Here is a 19,669-nt window from a genome sequence, read left to right as displayed (position 1 = left end):
GTCTTCCAGACAGATGGGTGGTGGTGACCAACTAAGTTAGGGGAACTTTATATTCCAGCCTTCGAAGTCCTCGGATATCTGAGCTTCATCAGGAGAGTGACTGCAGGCTTTGTCAGCTCTGGGTTGCCATTGTCTAGGTTAGACCACAGTTGGCCTGTGCAGTTGGTACTGGACTTTTCCATACAATCTTGGCTTTTCGAGTTGTGTGTTTGGTGTACGTATGACCATCTAAGACTAGCTTCAAACCACCCTTATTGGTCTGAATGACTTCCATCATGGAATGGAATTGGTACTAATGTCATACCAGGATACATATTTATACCTTACAATATGAACAGAAGCGAGTCCACGTAATTAATGTTCTAAATTAATATTCCTAGCACTGGGTGAGATGCAATCAATTCACATCACACTATAATCGGTGATCAGTAAACACACTGAGACAATTTCAACTGTTTTTACTACAGATCAAAGGTCAGTTTAGATATTTAATCCATGAGCACATCATGGTTTTTTTAGATCAAACATCTTAATTTCTTCTGTCATAATATATGATTTATTATGGTTTTTAGTGTTTAATCTTTGATGTCAATCTTGTCAAATAAATAACTGAATCAGTTTTTACTACAAAAGGACTTTTTACCAAGGACATTTTTCCTATAATCCTATTTGATGGCCTCTCACTTCTAGTTCAGCTAAAATGAACTTCAAATTGGATCCCCGACTAGTCAAATAGTCCCCTTTGTAGAGTGATTCGTTATTTTGTTCAAACTTGAGGATAGGGTGATGAAGGGGTGTTAAGATCTTATTTTCTTACATTTAGAGTGATATAAACATGTTCAATGTAGTATTGTGAAACTATAATGATCAAAGCCATGTCCTCTTTAAGGTCAGTTATATTCTATATTTATTGTCCTGTTGAGTGGAATACAATCCTCCTTGCACAAGCTTTTACATTAGATATACCTATATTAATATGAATTAGTGAAAGTCATTCCAGATTGGTTATTTTTACTGACATTTGCCACATATTTTTGGGAAGACTATTGGCTTCTGAGTCAGTCAAGATAACCCATTACATCCAAGTTACAAAACACACTCTTTGTTGTATCTGGAACCTGGCAAAATGAAAGACCTCCGGTACTCTGAACCAAGAAATGAATCGTCAGACCAAACTGTGATTATACCATCAGACAATCAATCATGAAGTTCTACTTTCTGGGGACAAAGACTGACAAATCCCTGTACCCCACATTGTGTATTCACTGCTTTGATGATTACAAAGATAACACAACTTGTGATAATCATCCTGCTGTTCCACTGAAGCTGGAGACTGTGACCAGCGAGGCGTGACGGGTTATGTCACCAGTAAATACCTGTTAGCTGAGTGAATAATCACCCTCTTTGAAGTCGTTTCAATCGGGGATTTACCTGATTTGTTAGACCCCCGCCCTCAAGGTTGAAAAGTGATGTACATCGTTCTAATCTATTATCACCAATATGGTTTTATTGCCCTCAGTTTGGAAAGACAAATTTCTTGAGGGTATTTGGATATTGAGATAGGTATCAGAATGCTTACTTCAAAGAAAAAAATCAAGACATGGTATTTATTTTATTACAGTATTTAGATCAGGTCAATAGGTTTGATCTTAAGATCTAGCTTAACAAGCCAATTGAATCAGGCAAAAAAGTAGGCAGACATTAGTTCAAAATGTGTTTAACGATTATGCATTCTATGGGCCTAATTTGGCCTGAGATTCTGGATTAGTGCTTCTTAGGGTAGCCATTGTGTTGATCACCAATCAGACCAACATCAGTTACCATCTTGCATTAGACAATGAAAAACAAGCAAGTTTTAAACAGCAGACAGAAAAAAATATGGATGACTGAGTTTTTCTCATGTTAAAGTCCGTTGTTTTTGGTTCATTTCACCAAATTGTAAAACAATCTTGGATAATTGTCTGTTTTATCATTGTTATTATGTTCAGGGTTTTCTGTAGGTCAAACTCAGAAAATAAACATATAAGGAGTTATAGCACTTGGCACTTGAAATGAGCTTAACTGAAACATTTTTGCAAATAAATGGTTGCAAGCAATATGCCAACTTTTAACACAACAGGGAATGTTTGGGTTCTTCATGTAAAGAGTTAATTTAAAATACGTTTTTCTATGCTGACAGATAATTAGGTTATCAGTCAAGTACATTTTGTAAATCAAAAATTGAATAAAATATAATATTGTCTGCTTGTCAAGGGCTCTTAGTTTGTATTCCTAAATAACATATTGAAGCAATTTTAAGTGTCAAAATTGGTTATCTTTTCTCAATAAGTTGTTAACATTGCAAAATATTGTTTGTTCCTGAGAGCAAGACAAGAAATTCAATACTTTCTGTTTATTTGTTACAAACAAATGCAATATTGGAAGCAGATCGATATAATAATTTTTTAAATTTTACCTCATTGTTTATTCCGTGCGCTCAAAAAAGGTGGGATTTTTTTAACTCCTTGAATCCTACTAAAGTCTAGAATGATTTGGCATGTTTTGATTGCCTCTGGGCTTCATTAGGTAAATAAATTTGGTAGATAAATATATATAAATTTTAGATATTTGGTAGATTTCTTGGACTTAATGTCAGTCTATCCACAATGGCAGTCACGACTTACTAGAGTAAAGATCCATGCAAGTATCTATGAAAGTGAGAAGTCTAGCAGTGGACATATGGTGTGTCAGCTTGTGCTGCTCCCAGGGAGACATGTTAATTAGCTGCTGCTGTACAAGCTCTCAGTACCAGTGTCTCACCTCTCCTGCTGCCACATGTCAAGGCTGAACAGCTCCATGTTGTCCCAGTCCAGTCAATGACACAATCAGCACATGTTTTTGTTGTTTTGTGATTTTCACTTCTTGTTAACAACATTCTGTTGTTTGGTTTCTAAAAGTGTTTGAAAAATATTATGCCGGTGTTTTTAATCATGATAATGCATCTATATGAGTTATTTGTTCTTGTCTGTTTGAGAAAACATATACAAGTTTACCTTTAGAACAGTGTTTTCACTATTCACCCACTCTAGACTGACATTTGCTCCTAGAAATAGTTACCTTAATTCAAAAAATATATCTTCCCCCAAAATAAGTCAATAAAATCGTAAAGGAACCATGAACAATTCCAAATTTCAGATCTGTAGCAATCTACATTCACCCAATTGTTCCAGACTTGAGTTGGTCCTGCTATATTGACAAATAATGTGTAAAACAGGAGATCTGTTTTGTGTGGTGTTTTACCTCCGTAATCTTGTTACTTGTTATCAGAAGAAACGGGCAGTGGGTAGCCAGGTGGTTTAAGCATCAGCTCATCATACTGAAGACCCGGGTTTGATTCCCTACATGGGTACAATATGTGAAGCCCATTTCTGGTCCCCTCCACCGTGATTTTGCTGGAATATTGCTAAAAGTTCCTTAAAACTATACTCACTCACTCCGAAGAAACATGTGACTAACATAATAAAGTTGCAAATGCACTTCCCCTAGCTTGTCGAGGCCAATGTTCAGACCAGCATCAGAGCAAATATTTGTAAAATTGTCATAAATTTAAGTAATTCTACAACTTACAGATCTGCACATGTCACAGTTTGACAGTATTGCAATGAATGCAGCATGTTTTTTGCCCCACGTAAAGAAGAATCCCAAATAAATCGCTCCCTGAATTTATGTTTTGGCCTTGTGCTTTAATTGGTTCCCCTTTAATTCCCACTAAGTCAATGGTGCACCCATTTATCTTTGAGTAGTGTGTTGCAGCTCAAGCATGTCAGATTATATCACTGTACATGCAATTTACCAATAATGTGATTCTTGTGGAGGTCACGCTAGGGATGCTAAGTCCTTCAGCCCCATCTTCCTCCCTGCTGATAAAGCAGTGAGAGTTCTGATTACACTGTGAGTGATTGTGTTGTGTAATCTCCTTATACCCAGGTGGGATCTGTTAATTGAAGCATGCTGTAAAGATTTCTAAAAACATTTCCCTGATTGGCACTCTGACACTGCTCAAGCTGTTTTCGTGTCACTGTATACACAACTTATTACCCATTCCACACACGAGTCGTGGTGTTCGAATTAATGATAATGTTATGCTTTACATGTCTGGGTGTATTTTAAATCACACTGTTATCAATTTAAGAAATGGTTAAATAAGGCTAGTTTATTATTTCACAAGAATTAAAAGATTTCTTGGTCAAAATGTTCCTACCCAGAAGGCCAGGGAAAATACAAAATATTTTGGAGTAATTATGTAAATTGCAAAGAAAAAGTGAATTATGTGCTTATTATCAAACATAAAAATCTTTATGAGTATATAATGTTATGCTGAGTCTATTTGCAAACAAAACGTCTGGCACTGAAATATCATGGAGTAATAATTAATGATGAATTTTTGTATAAATTATTACTCCCTGATAAAAATATTCATTATTAATTATTACTCCATGATAAAAAGTTAAAGATAAATATAAATATTTTTTGAAAATAAATCTATTCCAACCCACTTATTCTTCCTCATTTATTTTTCACTTTGTTATTTAAAGCTTTATCTATAAATAAGAATGTCCAACAGTTTTCTGCCTCAGATTCAAATATATATAAATATGTACATATCATTTAAACTAACTCAAAATATGTTTCATTCTTTCATGAGTCACCAAGACAAACTGTATTAACATGAAAAAGAAACAACCAGGTGGTTTCACTTTCTTTGCCATGACAGATAAACTGTATTAATGTACAGAAACTAATTTTATTCAATTGATTTTGAAAGTTTAATTTAAAGCAAATTTAAATCTGTTCAAAATTGTTAGATTAATGTGATTACAGCTGTAGATAAGAGTATATTCCCTGCAGATTTAGTGATAAGATGCTACAAGTGAAGGTGATAGAAATGATTCCCAAATTATTATGGTCCATGATTGTTGGAAGCAATACCAGACATGGCCCAGTCTATAGAGTTTATTGTCTAATTAGGAACCTCCACAGTCAATGTGCTGTCGTAATGGCATTTATGACAGTGGCATTGATAATAAAGCAATTATGTCACAATTTCAAGACACTTGCACCCACGATCTGTATGTGATGTTTCTGTTTACTGGCCTGTAATTATTAAATTAACACACATCACCTCATTAACATGACTAGAAACAATCCGTGCAACGTTTGTTTTGACGAGTTCGATGTCAGTCTGTCACATTCATGTTGAACAAAGTTCTGCTGCCCATCACGTCCACTCAGGCCCCAGCCACTGAGAGAGCCATCCCACAGATTGGCCAGACCCACTAATGCTAATTACTGACCCCCCAGGGCTGTCCTTGCCCTGAGGCAGAGTGGCCCTTTGTACCGGCCAGTGTCTTACACTCATTGAGGGCGAGAGGAAGGGGTGCTATCACAACACAATTGGTGCAAAGCAAAACAAGACTTCAATAGGAGGGGGGGCCTTTGTTTCAGGACTGGACTGGGACGCTTGCATAGATTCGGGGTGTCGTTAAATTTAATCTCTATTGTCAAGGGTTTTGTTTGTGTAAGAGTGTGCAGATGATCTGTACGGTTCTATCTTGTACTTAAAGGCAAGGGGCAGAGGGAGAGCTATCATATTCTCCTTAGACTGTTCCTGGTGGATTCACACAGCACACCTGTTGAACATCAACCAGGTGTTAGACACTGATGGTAGTGGGGCATATAAGACTCTCATCACCTGAGCTCTAAACTGAATTGTTACCTCAATTATGCTGCACAAATCAGAGTAGAAAGCTGTTGCCCAAGCGGGTGGTCATTAGACGAAGATAATCTTCATTGGTGGTTTGACACTCCAGACTGTAGAGTCGTGCCTGACAACAAGGTGTACCTGACTCACGTACTTGACAGTCTCTCCCAGATTGTTGAGTTTGGCAGTCAATCCTCAAAGAGGACTTAGTGCTCAGAACATTTATTTATTTATTTCAACTAGTGCAATACCTACCGTGACAATGACGCTGTTGTACAGCCAGTGTTTGACCGATGACCAGACAGACCTCCCAGGGGGATGCTGTTTCTTCCCAGGAATATTGCTCAAAAGATTCCATGTTTATTTCATAAAGAAGTTACAAGCAGAACGGAGAGCCCAGCTGGAGATGTACGCCCGCCGTGCCAGGGTCCATCTTGCTGCAGTCAGGATACAGACATGGTACAGGCAGTGCTTGATGCTACGGCAGGCACGGCAGAGGATTGCAAGCATCATCTGCATACAGGTGAGTGTAACACTGGTACAGCAACCAGAATTGCAAGACTTACTAGAACCTCTAGTGTGATTGGACACTTTTTAAAACACTGGTAACCATGGTAATGTCAACAAAAAGTTCTAGTCCTTACTTTTTGTTTCATTTGATTTTAAGGAACTCTTCTGATTGGGGTTGTGAAATTTATTATAAAGTCCAAATTAATGAAAGTATGTACACTTACAAATCTCCCCTTTGGTGTCTCGCAACATCACTGAAAGGATAACATTATCCAAGGATAATGAATGGATAGGTATGTGTGGAAGAAGTCATGGAGGAATAAATTGGATTTTTTAAATAAGATATTGAGTAATGAAGAGTGCAAAATCTGCTTCACAATTCTTTTACCTTTCATTGGTCTTGTTTGGTCGCATGTTGCTGTATCATCCTTATGTTGACTTTATACATATGGAATATCTCACCATAAAACTGGGGCTAATGTCCTACTGAAAAGAAATCTTCACAAATTATTGTACTTGGTGGTCCTAAACATACTTCGAGATGTGCGCATGCTGCTTTGACAGGCTCGCCTGCTGCCATCTGGGGTAGTGTCAGACTCTCATGTGGGTGTCGGTGGGGAGGCCACACTTGGATCTCGTTAGGCTCAATACAGCAGTGGGTGGATTGTTACACCCCGTGACCTGGTTTATACATCACAAGGTCATCAGCCATTCATCTGGTTTATGGATTATTGAGGGGAGAATGTTACACCCCGTGACCTGGTTTATACATCACAAGGTCATCAGCCATTCATCTGGTTTATAGATTATTGAGGGGAGATTGTTACACCCCGTGACCTGGTTTATACATCACAAGGTCATCAGCCATTCATCTGGTTTATAGATTATTGAGGGGAGATTGTTACACTCCAGTGACCTGGTTTATACATCACAAGGTCATCAGCCATTCATCTGGTTTATAGATTATTGAGGGGAGATTGTTACACCCCGTGACCTGGTTTATACATCACAAGGTCATCAGCCATTCATCTGGTTTATAGATTATTGAGGGGAGATTGTTACACTAACGTAACTCTGAGTGATCTGGTTTATGCATCACAAGGTCATCAGCCATTCATCTGGTTTATATTTTCTATTATTGTGGGCAGATTGTTACGGGAAATTGACACCCCGTGACCTGGTTTATACATCACAAGACCATCAGCCAATTATCTGGTTTATAGTTTCTATTATTGTGGGCAGATTGTTACACAAATGACAGTCAGTGATCTGGTTTAGAGATAATAAGGTCATCATCCATTGATCAAAGCTCGAAACACTCCCAGGAACTGGAAAGTAAACTTTGTCATGCTCAAATCATTTTCACATAAACTCATTGGTCATGTTTTCAAGTTGTCTGTACCACAGTCCCAGAACAGCATTGTCCTTTCCTCTCAGCAGCACTGTAATGCTATTGCCCCAAGTGAAGCCAGTTTAGGTTGTTGGCAGGTTTTGAATATCCATCTCACTGATGCTCCTTTCCAGTTTAAATGAAGTTGTTATATTTTTCCTGAGAAAAAATAAGCATAAGTTTTCAACGAAAAGTGATCACATATGTTAGTATGGGTTTATATTCTTTGAAGCTCTCATAATCTATGTTTTACTGTGTTGTCAACAAAATCTGAGGGCCTATTCGATTATGCAAACCGGTTTTGGTTTCTAGTAAACCATGCACACATGGGCATTATGTCGTGAAAACCCATTTCAGGGTTCTGAAACTTGAAACCATCTCTGGAGGCAGGTTTAAAGTTTCGCTCAAACCTCTCTCACCACAAACATGGCGGAAGCAAGTTCAGCTGGTCTTTGTGGCAAAATAGAGCAGCAGTTTCTAACCAAAATAATGATAAAAATTAACTGAGAAGTAGGAAAATATTATTTAAAACTCTATTTAAAGTCTATTGAACATGACTATTTTATGTAACTTGTATACATATAATTATTTGTAACAGTATAATTACATATATTTTGGCTATTTACCTCCAAAAGTATCTCATCTCTATATTATTTAATAATTCACTGATAAAATGACCAAAACAATTTACCTTCTCGCAATGCTGTATCCCAATTAAGTTCCACATATAGAGCTGAGACATTTTTTTGGGGTATCTATTTTGAAACCGGATGGTGAAACCATCCACTTTCGTTTATGAAACTAGAAACTAGTTTCACTTTGAAACCATGTATCCGAAACTGGACACTTGTTATAACAGAAGAAACCAGTTTCAGAAACCAAAACCAGTTTACTTAATAATCGAACAGGCCCTTAGTGTTTATTACGACCTGGACAGAAGAAGTTATGCTATCCTTAAGTTGGATGTCCTGCTGATTGTTGACAGCGCCGTGTACGAGCTTTCTTGGTACGTTTGCACTACGTAAAGCTACGCAAGAGTACCGTGCTGCTGCAGCACCAGTGTCGACAGTGGTTGGCGTTGCGGCAGAGGTCAGCAGTGGTCATCCAGAGTGCAGTGCGGCATTGGCTCGTCAGACAGAGGCAGCTCCGACTCCACAGACAGGTGGCCAGACTACAGGTGAGCATCTTGATTACATCCTGACTGATGAAGTTGTGTGCAGGTATTTGGGTGAGTATGGGTTTATTGGTCACATACAGGTAAGGGTGTACAGTGGCTTGCTGTAGTGACACAGGTGGGCTGTGTGGGTGGTAAATTAGGGTGAGTATGGGTTTATTGACAGAATGAGTGGGAGGTGGTCACATACAGGTAAGGATGTACAGTGGCTTGCTGTAGTGACACAGGTGGGCTATGTGGGTGGGATATTGGGGTGAGGATGGGTTTATTGACAGGAGTGAGTGAGTTAAGTTTTACACCGCACTCAGCAATATTCCAGCTATATGGCAGCGGTCTGTAAATAATCGAGTCTGGACCAGACAATCCAGTGATCAACAGCATGAGCATCGATCTGCGCAATTGGGATACGATGACATGTGTCAACCAAGTCAGCGAGCCTGACCACCCGATCCCGTTAGTCGCTTCTTACGACAAGCATGGGTTACTGAAGATCAGTATTCTAACCTGGATCTTCACGGGTGTTTATTGACAGAAGGAGTGGGAGGTGGTCACATACAGGTAAGGGTGTACAGTGGGTTGCCGTAGTGACACAGGTGGCCTGTGTGGGTGGGATATTGGGGTGAGGATGGGTTTCAGTTCCATGAAAATGCATTAGCCAGAGTTTGTGATAAAAATGTTGAAAAAAAGTGTGAAAAGATATGCTATCCATAAGTGTAGAAGGTCCCCCGATGTTGCTGTAATATTGCTAAAAGCGGCGTAAAACCAAACTCAGTCCGTCAGTCAGGCATAAGTGTAGAAAGATTCAGTTCATTAACCTTGCATGTGAGCATTTGGGCAATTTTCAATGTAAACCTCATAATTTTCATTTTTGCAAACAATAACGTGACATTTATAATAACAAATTCACAAGTTTCAAAAGGTGTTCATCAAACAATTTGACAATTTTATAAAATATAATCCCTATCCATATAGAAAAAATATTGGAGGGAAAATTTGCAATAATTATTGATATTGATTTGATATAGAGTAGAACAGATTAATAGTACACCATCATCAACAACAAACAGTGTGTGTTATACACTTGCTTACCAACTACAAGTGTGTTGATGTTGTCTTGTTGCTAGGCTGTGTGGCGAGGCTATCGGGCCAGGAAGAACATTACTTGTAAGAAGATCCGACGTGCGAGGGCCCGTTGCCATGAAGCCAGTCAGAATGCTACAGAAGACAAGAAGCTGGGCAACCGTACAACCTCCGCCCTGGACTACCTGCTGGAGTACAAGAGTCTGTCTCACATCCTGGAAGCCCTCATGCATCTCGGTACGTCCATCTGCTTCGTGTTGTATACAGTTTGTGGGGCAAGGTCAGCACAGTTGTGTCCATAGACAGCAGCCTAGAACATGGAGAGATCATTCCTAAAGTTCCATATATAGATACAGACACAGGTTATTTCATTCTTGAGTTAATCAAGATTTACCACGGGCTATCTATTTTCAAATACAGAGTGCTCCCAGTAATACAGTTTTGAGGTATGATCAATGGGCCCGTGTCAAGTGCACACATGATTTCATTTCCAACTATTGTATAGATGTCATCAATAGGATGTTATGGGATTTTAGTGCTACATTGAAGAAACCAACCTTTGACAACATTTGATGAATTTCTTCCAGAATTGTCAGGTATGCATGTAGTCTACAGTAGTGATAAAAGTGATGATTTAAACAGCTATTCGCCCATTGTATTCTCAGCTTGTATTCATATTGGATGCAATAATTTCCGGGGTGGCAATTTTCCGCTGATCCACGGATTTCCGCCAATTTTATTTCAAATTGATCATTCTGAACCTCCCATTCTATGACACAATGGTAAGTTTTCATCTGAAAATAGATTTTCCTGTTGCCATCCCTGTAATTTGTGTACAAGAGGTTGTAAAATGTGATGATTACATGAACGTGTATGGTGTTGATGGTATTACCTCTGTCTAAAATGTTTAAGTCTGAAGTGTATGGAGGCTGTATCAACAATTCATAGATCATGAGTCGTTTCCACTCCACTCCACATTTCACCTCCCCTTCCTTCCTGTCCTCAGATGTGGCTACTCGACTGTCCCCACGATGTTGCCAACGTCTGGTGGAGGTGCATGCCGTCCATGTCATCTACCGCCTCATCCGCAGCTGCAACCGCAGCCTGCCACACATGGAGCTGATCAAGTACTCCGTCAACATCCTCCTCAACCTGGCCAAGGTAAAACATGAACAAGTGCTTTGTTTACAATTAAAGAGGATCATTTATGTTTTATATGATGTCTTAAAATCATAAAGGAATTGCTGGGGATGCAATGAAAAATATTTTTAGTTCTCTCTTTCTGTGGGCGAAGTATCTCTGCTCTTCCCTAAGACTCACCAAGGTGTCAGGGAGAAAGATGACTTCAAGTTTTAAAAGTTTTGTGAACTTTGCCGGAACCAGACCAGCATAATTGTGATATACTTCCACATGATTTCCCACCTGTCAGTATCTCTCCATGTTTCCTGTGGGTTCCTCATACATTACTCCAAATGTGGGTCAAAAGTCCTATACATGTAGACAACTGATTGCATTACTCACATATTTCTGGAATCTAATCTGAGTTGAAGAAAAAAACCTTGGTGTAATTGCTCTCCAGGCCATTAATTTGTGCCAGTGGTTGATATTCAATCCCTCTCAGGAACACTGTGTCATTCATCAGAAGCAGTGAGAAGCAACCTACATCTTGCATGTAGGAGTGGAATTTATTTTTGTTCTTTTTCTTGTTTGCAAATTAAACTCATTAATAACATAGCAAAGGAAATTCATAAAATCTGCCGTGTTTTTCTCTAAATCATGTCTTTGTAATGACTTTTTAAAAATCTTTTCATTTATACTATCATCGCACATTGCATTTCTGCTAAATACTCTTGATGCTGGTTTGAACAAGATTTAAAGCATGTGTCCTCTATATTTCTTGCCTCGTAACGCCTCACCCATACACAATCCATTCGTAACTGCCTGCGTGCAGACCCTCTGGGTGAGCCCATGTCTACTCCTGTCTAGTTTGTGAGTGATCCACAGGATCGGACATTCACTACAGGGATCATACTAACGTGATTAACTAGCATTTTAGGAATGATTGAGAGGATCAACAGTTATTTCGGAGCAAACATGAGAATCAGCAGTTACATTGGGAGCATTGAGATACAGCTTCAGGTGCTGGCTTCTGTTACTCTGAGGCTCCAGAATTTCATGAGGTTCCCGTATCTTGTTTGTCTGCTACAAACAGGCTACAATTGGTCTTACATCCCCTCATTTGCCCTCTGCATTAGAATCCCTCGATCTACCGTCTGGATTGTATACCACTAACTTTCAGATGCTAAGGTTACCCACTCCTGTGCAAGTGATTGCCAGGGCACACTGAACATCCACTAGCTGCTTGTGTGATAGCAAGTGGGCATCTTTTGGGGATTCTGGCCTGCCACCGCCTCCGTGGTGTAGTGGTTAGAGCGTCCGCCCGGAGAGCAGAAGGTCGCGGGTTCAATCCCCGGACGTGTCATACCAAAAGACGTTAAAATATGGTACTTGTTGCTCCCTGCCTGGCGCTCGGCATTAATGGGTACAACAAGGACTGGTCTGCTCGGAGTCAGTATAATGTGTCTGAGTGGGATATTCATGCTTCACTGCGGCATGGTATCTCAGTGGGCTAGCACTATAAAACCAGCTTAAGTCTGGGCTAGTACAAGCAGCCGCATACACATACACACACATGCATGTCGTCATATGAGCGAAATATTCTCAAGCACGATGTTAAACCCAATTTCACCTCACCACCTCACCTCCACCTCACCTATCCTCTGCCAGGAGCCTTGCATCAACATTACTGGAGTGTTGACAAGGAAGATGCTATGTTTGAAAGTGCTGGCAGGAGCTGCACGTTCAGGTGACCCTGAATTAAACAGGGTCCCTGTTAAACATTCTATTCATGTTGCTGGGCATCTGCATCTAGTGGGAGCCAAAAGTCAAACTACATTCTGGGTCAAACAGATCTTCCTTCCCATCGCCAACATCTATAGTTGGATGTGAAGACACGACCAGAATGCTCCAGTTACCATGTTAAAGCAGTGTCTCTCTGTAATGAAATAACCTGTGAAATGGTGCCCAGTTATTCCGACTTCATTGCACTACTTGTCTGTAAACACAGGCACCATCTGTTCTATGCAACAGGTGCCATCAGCAGAGTATCTACCTCACCTACAAACTACACTTGGAATGATGATGACGTTTTCTTGACAACTGCTCTTCCGCTTTGATTAGAGAAGATGTTTTTTGACACATGCCATGACACGTGCACGACCTTTCAGAAGAGGGTGTTGAAGGCGTTCAGCATTATGTGGGTCACATTCCCTTCCCCACGCTTCCTCTTCACAAGAAGCATCTTGAAATGTACTTTATCTGTTCATTCTGTGTCATGTGATGACTCGTGGGAGGCATGTCTGGCCAGTTGTTTATGGAAATGTTCTCTGTGTGAGAGGCATCTGTAGGAATTACAAACAAAACAATCTGACATGTATGTTTATATTTTTTCTGGACACAATTGCTACCTTTTTTTCACATAGATATTGGATTTGCAGACCTGATTTGTTATCCACTCACTTTATCATATTAGACTTTGTCCTGTGTCAGCCAGGGGATAAGTCCATCTGTTGTTTATCAAAACCAACCACTGAACATTTTCAGTAAAGAAAACACACACAGGATCTAGTTAAACAGCCAGGAAGTGACTTATGTTTTGAGACCAGGTCAAGAAGTCATGCTTACTTCAGCAGTGTCAAGCAGTGTCAAGCGGTGTCAACTCCATGCCCTCAATAAGGACACGGCATGATCGTGACAAGTGGTCCCCACAAGGAGATTGGTTAGAGGGCACTTGAGAGCTTGGTCTTCCGCTTGCTTAGTTTTCCCAGGTCTGCATTCAATCTGAAGGTTTCCCTAGTTTTCAAATCATTCTCCGAGTGTTCCAAGGACAGCGCCTACAACTAGTGACACCCAATAATCCAGTGTAAGCCCGCCTTACAATCAGGAGTTATCCATTCTTCCTCAGAGACACACATTGTCTTCAGCCATATCTCCTATATAGTAGTAGTTGAAAAAAGTGTCTTGTTTCTCCTCTCCACACATCTCATTTTCTTCCTATTTATTTACCGTCTCAAGTGGTTAGAACATCTGCCCGGAGAGGCAGTCTAAGATCTGATAATGAGCTTTGTTGTTGCATATATGCTTTTTTAGGCAATGCTACGATGTTGAATACAATTTTGCAGTTCCTTGAAAGGGATGAAAAATCCTAACATTATCAGGTAGTTCGGACAGTGAATTCTTTCCCATGCAAGACCGAGTACCCATGTTTGCCAAATTTGACATCTGACATCTGAAGGGTATGAGAACAGATCAGAACTTTTATTAAGCTCAGGCCGGGATACTTGGTATAACAAGAACACATGTAAAGTGTACATAGGATGGTTTACATGGAAGATTTTGCAGTTTTCATGATGATATTACAAAATATACATATATTTTTCAAAACACTAAATTTAATGACAATGGCACCCTATCCTTTCAAGAGTTTCATGAAATAGAAATGTACATTCTGGAATCCTTTGCCAAACACATAGTGAAGAAAGTCTGTGTAATCCTTGTGAATCAAAGCAGTGTTAATCAAACTGCTCATGCAGTGTTCAACCAGTTAGTTTCCTACAGCCATGTTTACTCCCTATCTCAAGATCTGCATCTATTCTCAGTTATGCAATATCGTGTATCCTGAAAACCCAGGGCCTGTAAATGATCCCGCTCTTTCTATTTAGATATTAAGTGTCAGTGTTATATGTCTACTTGTCTTTGTTTCAGTACGACAAGACTGTGAATGCTGTACATGATGTTGAATCAACTGACATCCTTGTGGACCTAATGCAGATTTATCGGGAGAAAGGCAGCGCCATCTTTGCCAAGACATGCTCGCTTCTTGGCATTCTAGCCCTGGATCCCCACAGAAGACAGGTTAGTGTTTTTCTTGTGGGATCCGTTTGCTGTCTACTTCGTGCGTTATGATTAATACCAATGATCAGAAACCTGCCAGCAATTAGCAACTGTTAATTTGCAGTTTGACCTTAATGAATATTGTCAGCAGTATTAGAACACTAGGGTCAGAGCAGTGAAATAGTAGGTGTAGGTTATTCTAGGATCACCCGTCAGATTAAGAAAGACGATGGAAACTGTATGAAATGTCTAAACTATGGAGAATCTGAAGCTAATTAATCATTCTTTTCATGTACGTCATCACCTGACGTTGTGATTTTTTTTTTATGTAATACGTCATATTGCATCAATTTGTCTGTCATTTCTTTAGTCTACTTATGTGCAAAAAAATCTCTGATCTCTTAAATTTACAAATGTTTCACATTTTTTTGCAGTTTAAATACCTAGTATAGACATACAAAAAGTTGGCGAGTTTTGTATCAGGCTTTATCTTGTATAGTATTACAGTGGCATTCCGTATCAATTCCTCAATTTAAATATCATAGGGCACGTCCACCATGATGGACACGTGCACGCTCATCTGATATAGTCTGACCTGTTGTTCTACCATTCCTTCTTTTCCCCCTACTGTTTTGGATGCTTGTTTTGACATATGCTGATGACTAAAAATACCTTCAACATGTTATTTGGAAAAACCTGGGACCCTACCCACAAAGCATTCATAGTTTTACACCTTTCGTAAGTCAATGATGTACAGCTCGTTCAGCTTGACCTGAGCTACTCTACATATGCATGACCTGGGAGGTCAAATGGCACAAACGGCAGGTCGAGTTAACTTCATTAAATAGGGGAGCAAAGAATATTATTAATGTTGCGTTTGTGCGAAACATGCATGCATGGATTTGTTACAGAACTTGTCCCGGAAGACAACACTTCTGAAAAAAACAATCATTTCATGTTTTAATTGAATTGTTTATACAGTCATATGCTATCTAGTTTGGTTTACTAACTTTACAACGTACAGACGTCAGTTACTTTCACAATCCGCTACACCCAGTTCAATTATCACTTTTCCTAATTCATGTTCAACTGCAATATGTTTGTAGCTTCAATTTTAAAGAAAGTTAGGATATTGCTGATGATTTCTCAACACTGAGATGTGAAATGGCGACCTAGTCTCGGCTGTTCAGACATGTTGACAATCAACTGACAAAGGTGCACCCCTTCACAATAATAGACCCAACCAGCTGTGACACGGTTATGCAATTCATTAGTATTCACTTGATCAGGTCGAGCTGAACCAGCTGTAGTATAGAGTTATGATGGATCGTAACGTTACAAACGCTTTGATGATCGTAATGTTGTAGTTTGTATAAGGCACAATAACTTAATACAACAGATCACGTCATGTCGTGTTCAAACAATGTGCAGACAAATCAGTATGTCGTAGTACAGACAAGGACCCCTGAGTATCTGGGTTAGGATCAGTCTTAAGCAACATTTGTGAAGATGACTAACAGGATCTGTTGGTCACACTTCTGTTGTGGTGAAAGCCTGTGATCATATTTCAGACCCGTGAAGGTCCAGGTTAGAATATTGATCTTCAGTAACCCATACTTGTCGTACGAGGCGACTAACAGGATCGGTTGGTCAGGCTCGCTGACTTTGTTGACACGTCATCGGTTCCCAATTGCACAGATCGATGCTCATGCTGTTGATCACTGGATTGTGTGGTCCAGACTCGGTTATTTACAGACTGTCGTTATATAGCTGGAATATTGCTGAGTGTAGCGTTAAACTACACTCACTCACTCACTCACTCACTCATCATATTTCAACTGCATAGGTTGCTGCTCATGACATAAATCACTGGGTTGATTCACACCATATACCTAAGCAAGTATATTGCTAAAAGCTGAAAGCAGCAAGTCAAACATTGGCAGACATGGGATTCCCTTCAGCAACATTTGTTGCACATTTAAACACAGCCCTAAAGTAACTTTTTTGAGCTGTTTATTGGGATTCATCAAGATCTGCTCAAAGGTTGATGTTTAAGCCCAAGTTGGCAGAAATAACAATTCACAAATTGGAGTTGTGTTATAGGATGTTCAATTGCCTTGAGATTCTTTCCCTAGGAAATGTTATACTAGGTGAAAATGAAAAAGGAAAGTGGAAATGTTTTCCAAGGATAGTATTTCCTGAGGCAGTTTCTGAAATGTTTTCTAATGATATGAATACTGCATTTCATTGAAAATGGGACCAACAGCAAGAAAAGGAAACGTTTTCTTTATTGTCACTTTTTTCTTGTCACTTGATGATAGATACTAGTACATCATATTTCACTACACACATGAAATATCCTCAACATTCTTGATTTAACATAATCAGGTGTTTTCTAACTCTATATTCTCGCTCTGTGAAATAGTTTTAAAAAATTAAAGGCCAAAGGAATTTTGAATATATAGATTGACTGAAATTCTTAAGGATAAAAGCGCGATACATCAAAATTGAATCTTTTGCTTTGGTCTTGTTCAGATGCTTTCTTTGATGATCTTCACCCCTCTGCAATTTTGTGATCAAATTTCATACACAAAGTGTACAATTCTTACTGACATTGGGGCGGTGGGGTAGCCTAAGGGTTAAAGCGTTGGCTCGTCACGCCGAAGACCCGGGTTCAAATCCCCAAATGGGTACAATGTGTGAAGCCCATTTCTGGTGTCCCCCGCCGTGATGTTGCTGGAATATTGCTAAAAGCAGCGTAAAACCAAACTCAGTCAGTCAGTCAGTCTTACTGACATCAGCCAAATTCACATTGTTTTACTGAATTTTATAACTGAATGTACATATTCCCCTTCCTCCTCCAGGAAATCTTGCAACAGACGAAACTCATGGAGAAGATCCGCAGTATCCAGAGTCTGGTATCTCGCAAAAACAAGGTGGACGAACGTCACAAGCTTGTCCAAGCCAGGATGGCCGCCTCACGCAGCTTCAACTCCACACTACCACTACCCACACCGGTCAAGCGGAGACGTATTCGACCAGAGTGGACTCTGAAACGTGACAGTCTTCACGCCTTGTCCGATCCACTCCCAGCCATTAACTTTGTCCTGGAGAACCTACATCTGTCTGCAAAGTGATTCTGGAGGGGAGGGAAGGGTGCCAATATTTATTCCAGTGCTAGAATTACATACACTCTTGATGCAGGGTGTAGTTAGAGCTTGCTGAGTATTGTATATGCTCTGCAGTAGTTCATGTATGTATCAGTTGCCAGTCCCAGACCTGGAAATGTTACTCCATCATCCAAATTCTTGGATTGGATCTTTCACTGTCATACCTCAGCAAGAGGTGACCTGTCTGACCTGGGTTGGCAAGGGCAGAGACCTGTCTGGAGAAGGATTAAAGTTTAGTTTAGATGAAAGACTGGGCAATAAGTGCTATAACCAGTGGTGCAGACTGACGCTCCATGATTCCTGGAGCCCTGTTGGTGAACTTTCCAGACAGAAAATCCCAGTGATTCCACTCTCATTCTGTGCTTGCGAAGGTTAAGCCAATACTGATTGTTTTACATGTACATGTACAAGTTTTGGGTATGGCCACTAAGTGTGGAATCTAGTTTGTCTGTTTTATCATGTATATAAATCATGAAATGGATGTCATTTCAGTGATGTGAATATGTGTCAGAAATATCAATGAAGTTTGTAAACTCTCTTTTACATCCCATTCCACTTGTAATTGTTCAGCACTGACAGTGGGTCATTACGGAATAAATACACAAAGACTGTAAATACATGGACACGGTTTACACAAACTAGTTTACAAACCGGCCCAACATTGCCACAAGCAAGCACATTTCCAGAGTTATGTCCCTTAGCCCTGTCAGGTTCTGCTGATAGTGGTTACAAATCCCAGATTCGTCCTGAGTATCATCCAAGGGCAGCGTCAACTCCGGCTTTCATCACACAAGTATAACTGAATCTATGATGTTTCAAAGCCATGTTAACCCACACTCATTAAGCCATGTAGGTTGGCAATGTCCCGATTACTAGTACCCTGTATATAATGGGATTAGTTTAGGCTGTAGTTATGTATCTAAAGACCTGCTTGTGACAACTAGAGTAACTCCATACAAATTGACATGTGTCATTAAAGTAACTTTGTATTGTCTGTCCAATGATGTAAAAGATTTCATTGTTTCTTGACTTTCTCTGCTAAATCTGTCATCCGCTATCTGCATTGAATCAAATCTGATTTAATAAATACTATGTATAAAACTATGAATCATTGTTGTGTTGTAATCGGTGTGAAGGTATATCCAGCGTTCAGCAGAGTAGGTGTCTGAAACCAAGATAAGAACACATGCTTCTTGTGGTTCACATGAAACCTCAAAATTCACAGCTGTATTCAAAATTAACATTCATCCCAACATCCCATGTTTCCAAAGCTGCTGTCTGACAACTTTTGGTCAGTATTATGGTATTCTTCTGAGAGTTGTTCTGATTTGTCCTGAGAATTATTTGTAGGAGACTAACTGTATATTCATAAGATATGTTGGTGCAAAAACTCATCATGGGGCCACCAGTTGCCCAGTCATCTGAAGCACTTTTCAAAGTGCAGCTTGTTTTAACAGTATAAGATTGTGGATTATAAACCCCCAGATTTGCAATTAACATGTTTCTAGATTTGTCAGCACCAAAATATGCTGGTGACATCTACTGAAGTGTTCAACCTGAGACCTGTCGTCCATGTACAGAGATGCCAACCTCTACGAGTAGTCACTACGAATTTTAGCCTCAAACTGTGCCAATATGATTGCACTAGAAAT

The 19,669-nt window shown here is 39.6% G+C and overlaps 1 protein-coding gene across 1 annotated transcript in view; it reads left to right on the top strand.

The window, feature by feature from the left end:
• Positions 1 to 19,121, top strand: part of LOC124258936 (abnormal spindle-like microcephaly-associated protein homolog) — a 54,599-nt gene extending 35,478 nt beyond the window's left edge. Inside the window, 6 exon segments of the mRNA XM_046692995.1 lie at positions 6,114 to 6,263; positions 8,626 to 8,817; positions 9,939 to 10,131; positions 10,901 to 11,055; positions 14,719 to 14,868; positions 17,712 to 19,121. Of these exon segments, the coding sequence (XP_046548951.1) occupies positions 6,114 to 6,263; positions 8,626 to 8,817; positions 9,939 to 10,131; positions 10,901 to 11,055; positions 14,719 to 14,868; positions 17,712 to 17,984 (1,113 nt within the window). The 3' untranslated portion in view covers positions 17,985 to 19,121.
• Positions 19,122 to 19,669: the final 548 nt, after the last annotated feature.

Source organism: Haliotis rubra, unplaced genomic scaffold (assembly GCF_003918875.1).
Source record: "Haliotis rubra isolate DU_JTF1 unplaced genomic scaffold, ASM391887v1 Scf703, whole genome shotgun sequence".
Lineage (NCBI taxonomy): Eukaryota > Metazoa > Mollusca > Gastropoda > Lepetellida > Haliotidae > Haliotis > Haliotis rubra.
The sequence above is the reverse complement of the archived record's forward strand: the minus strand, read 5'-3'. Positions and strand labels throughout refer to the sequence as shown.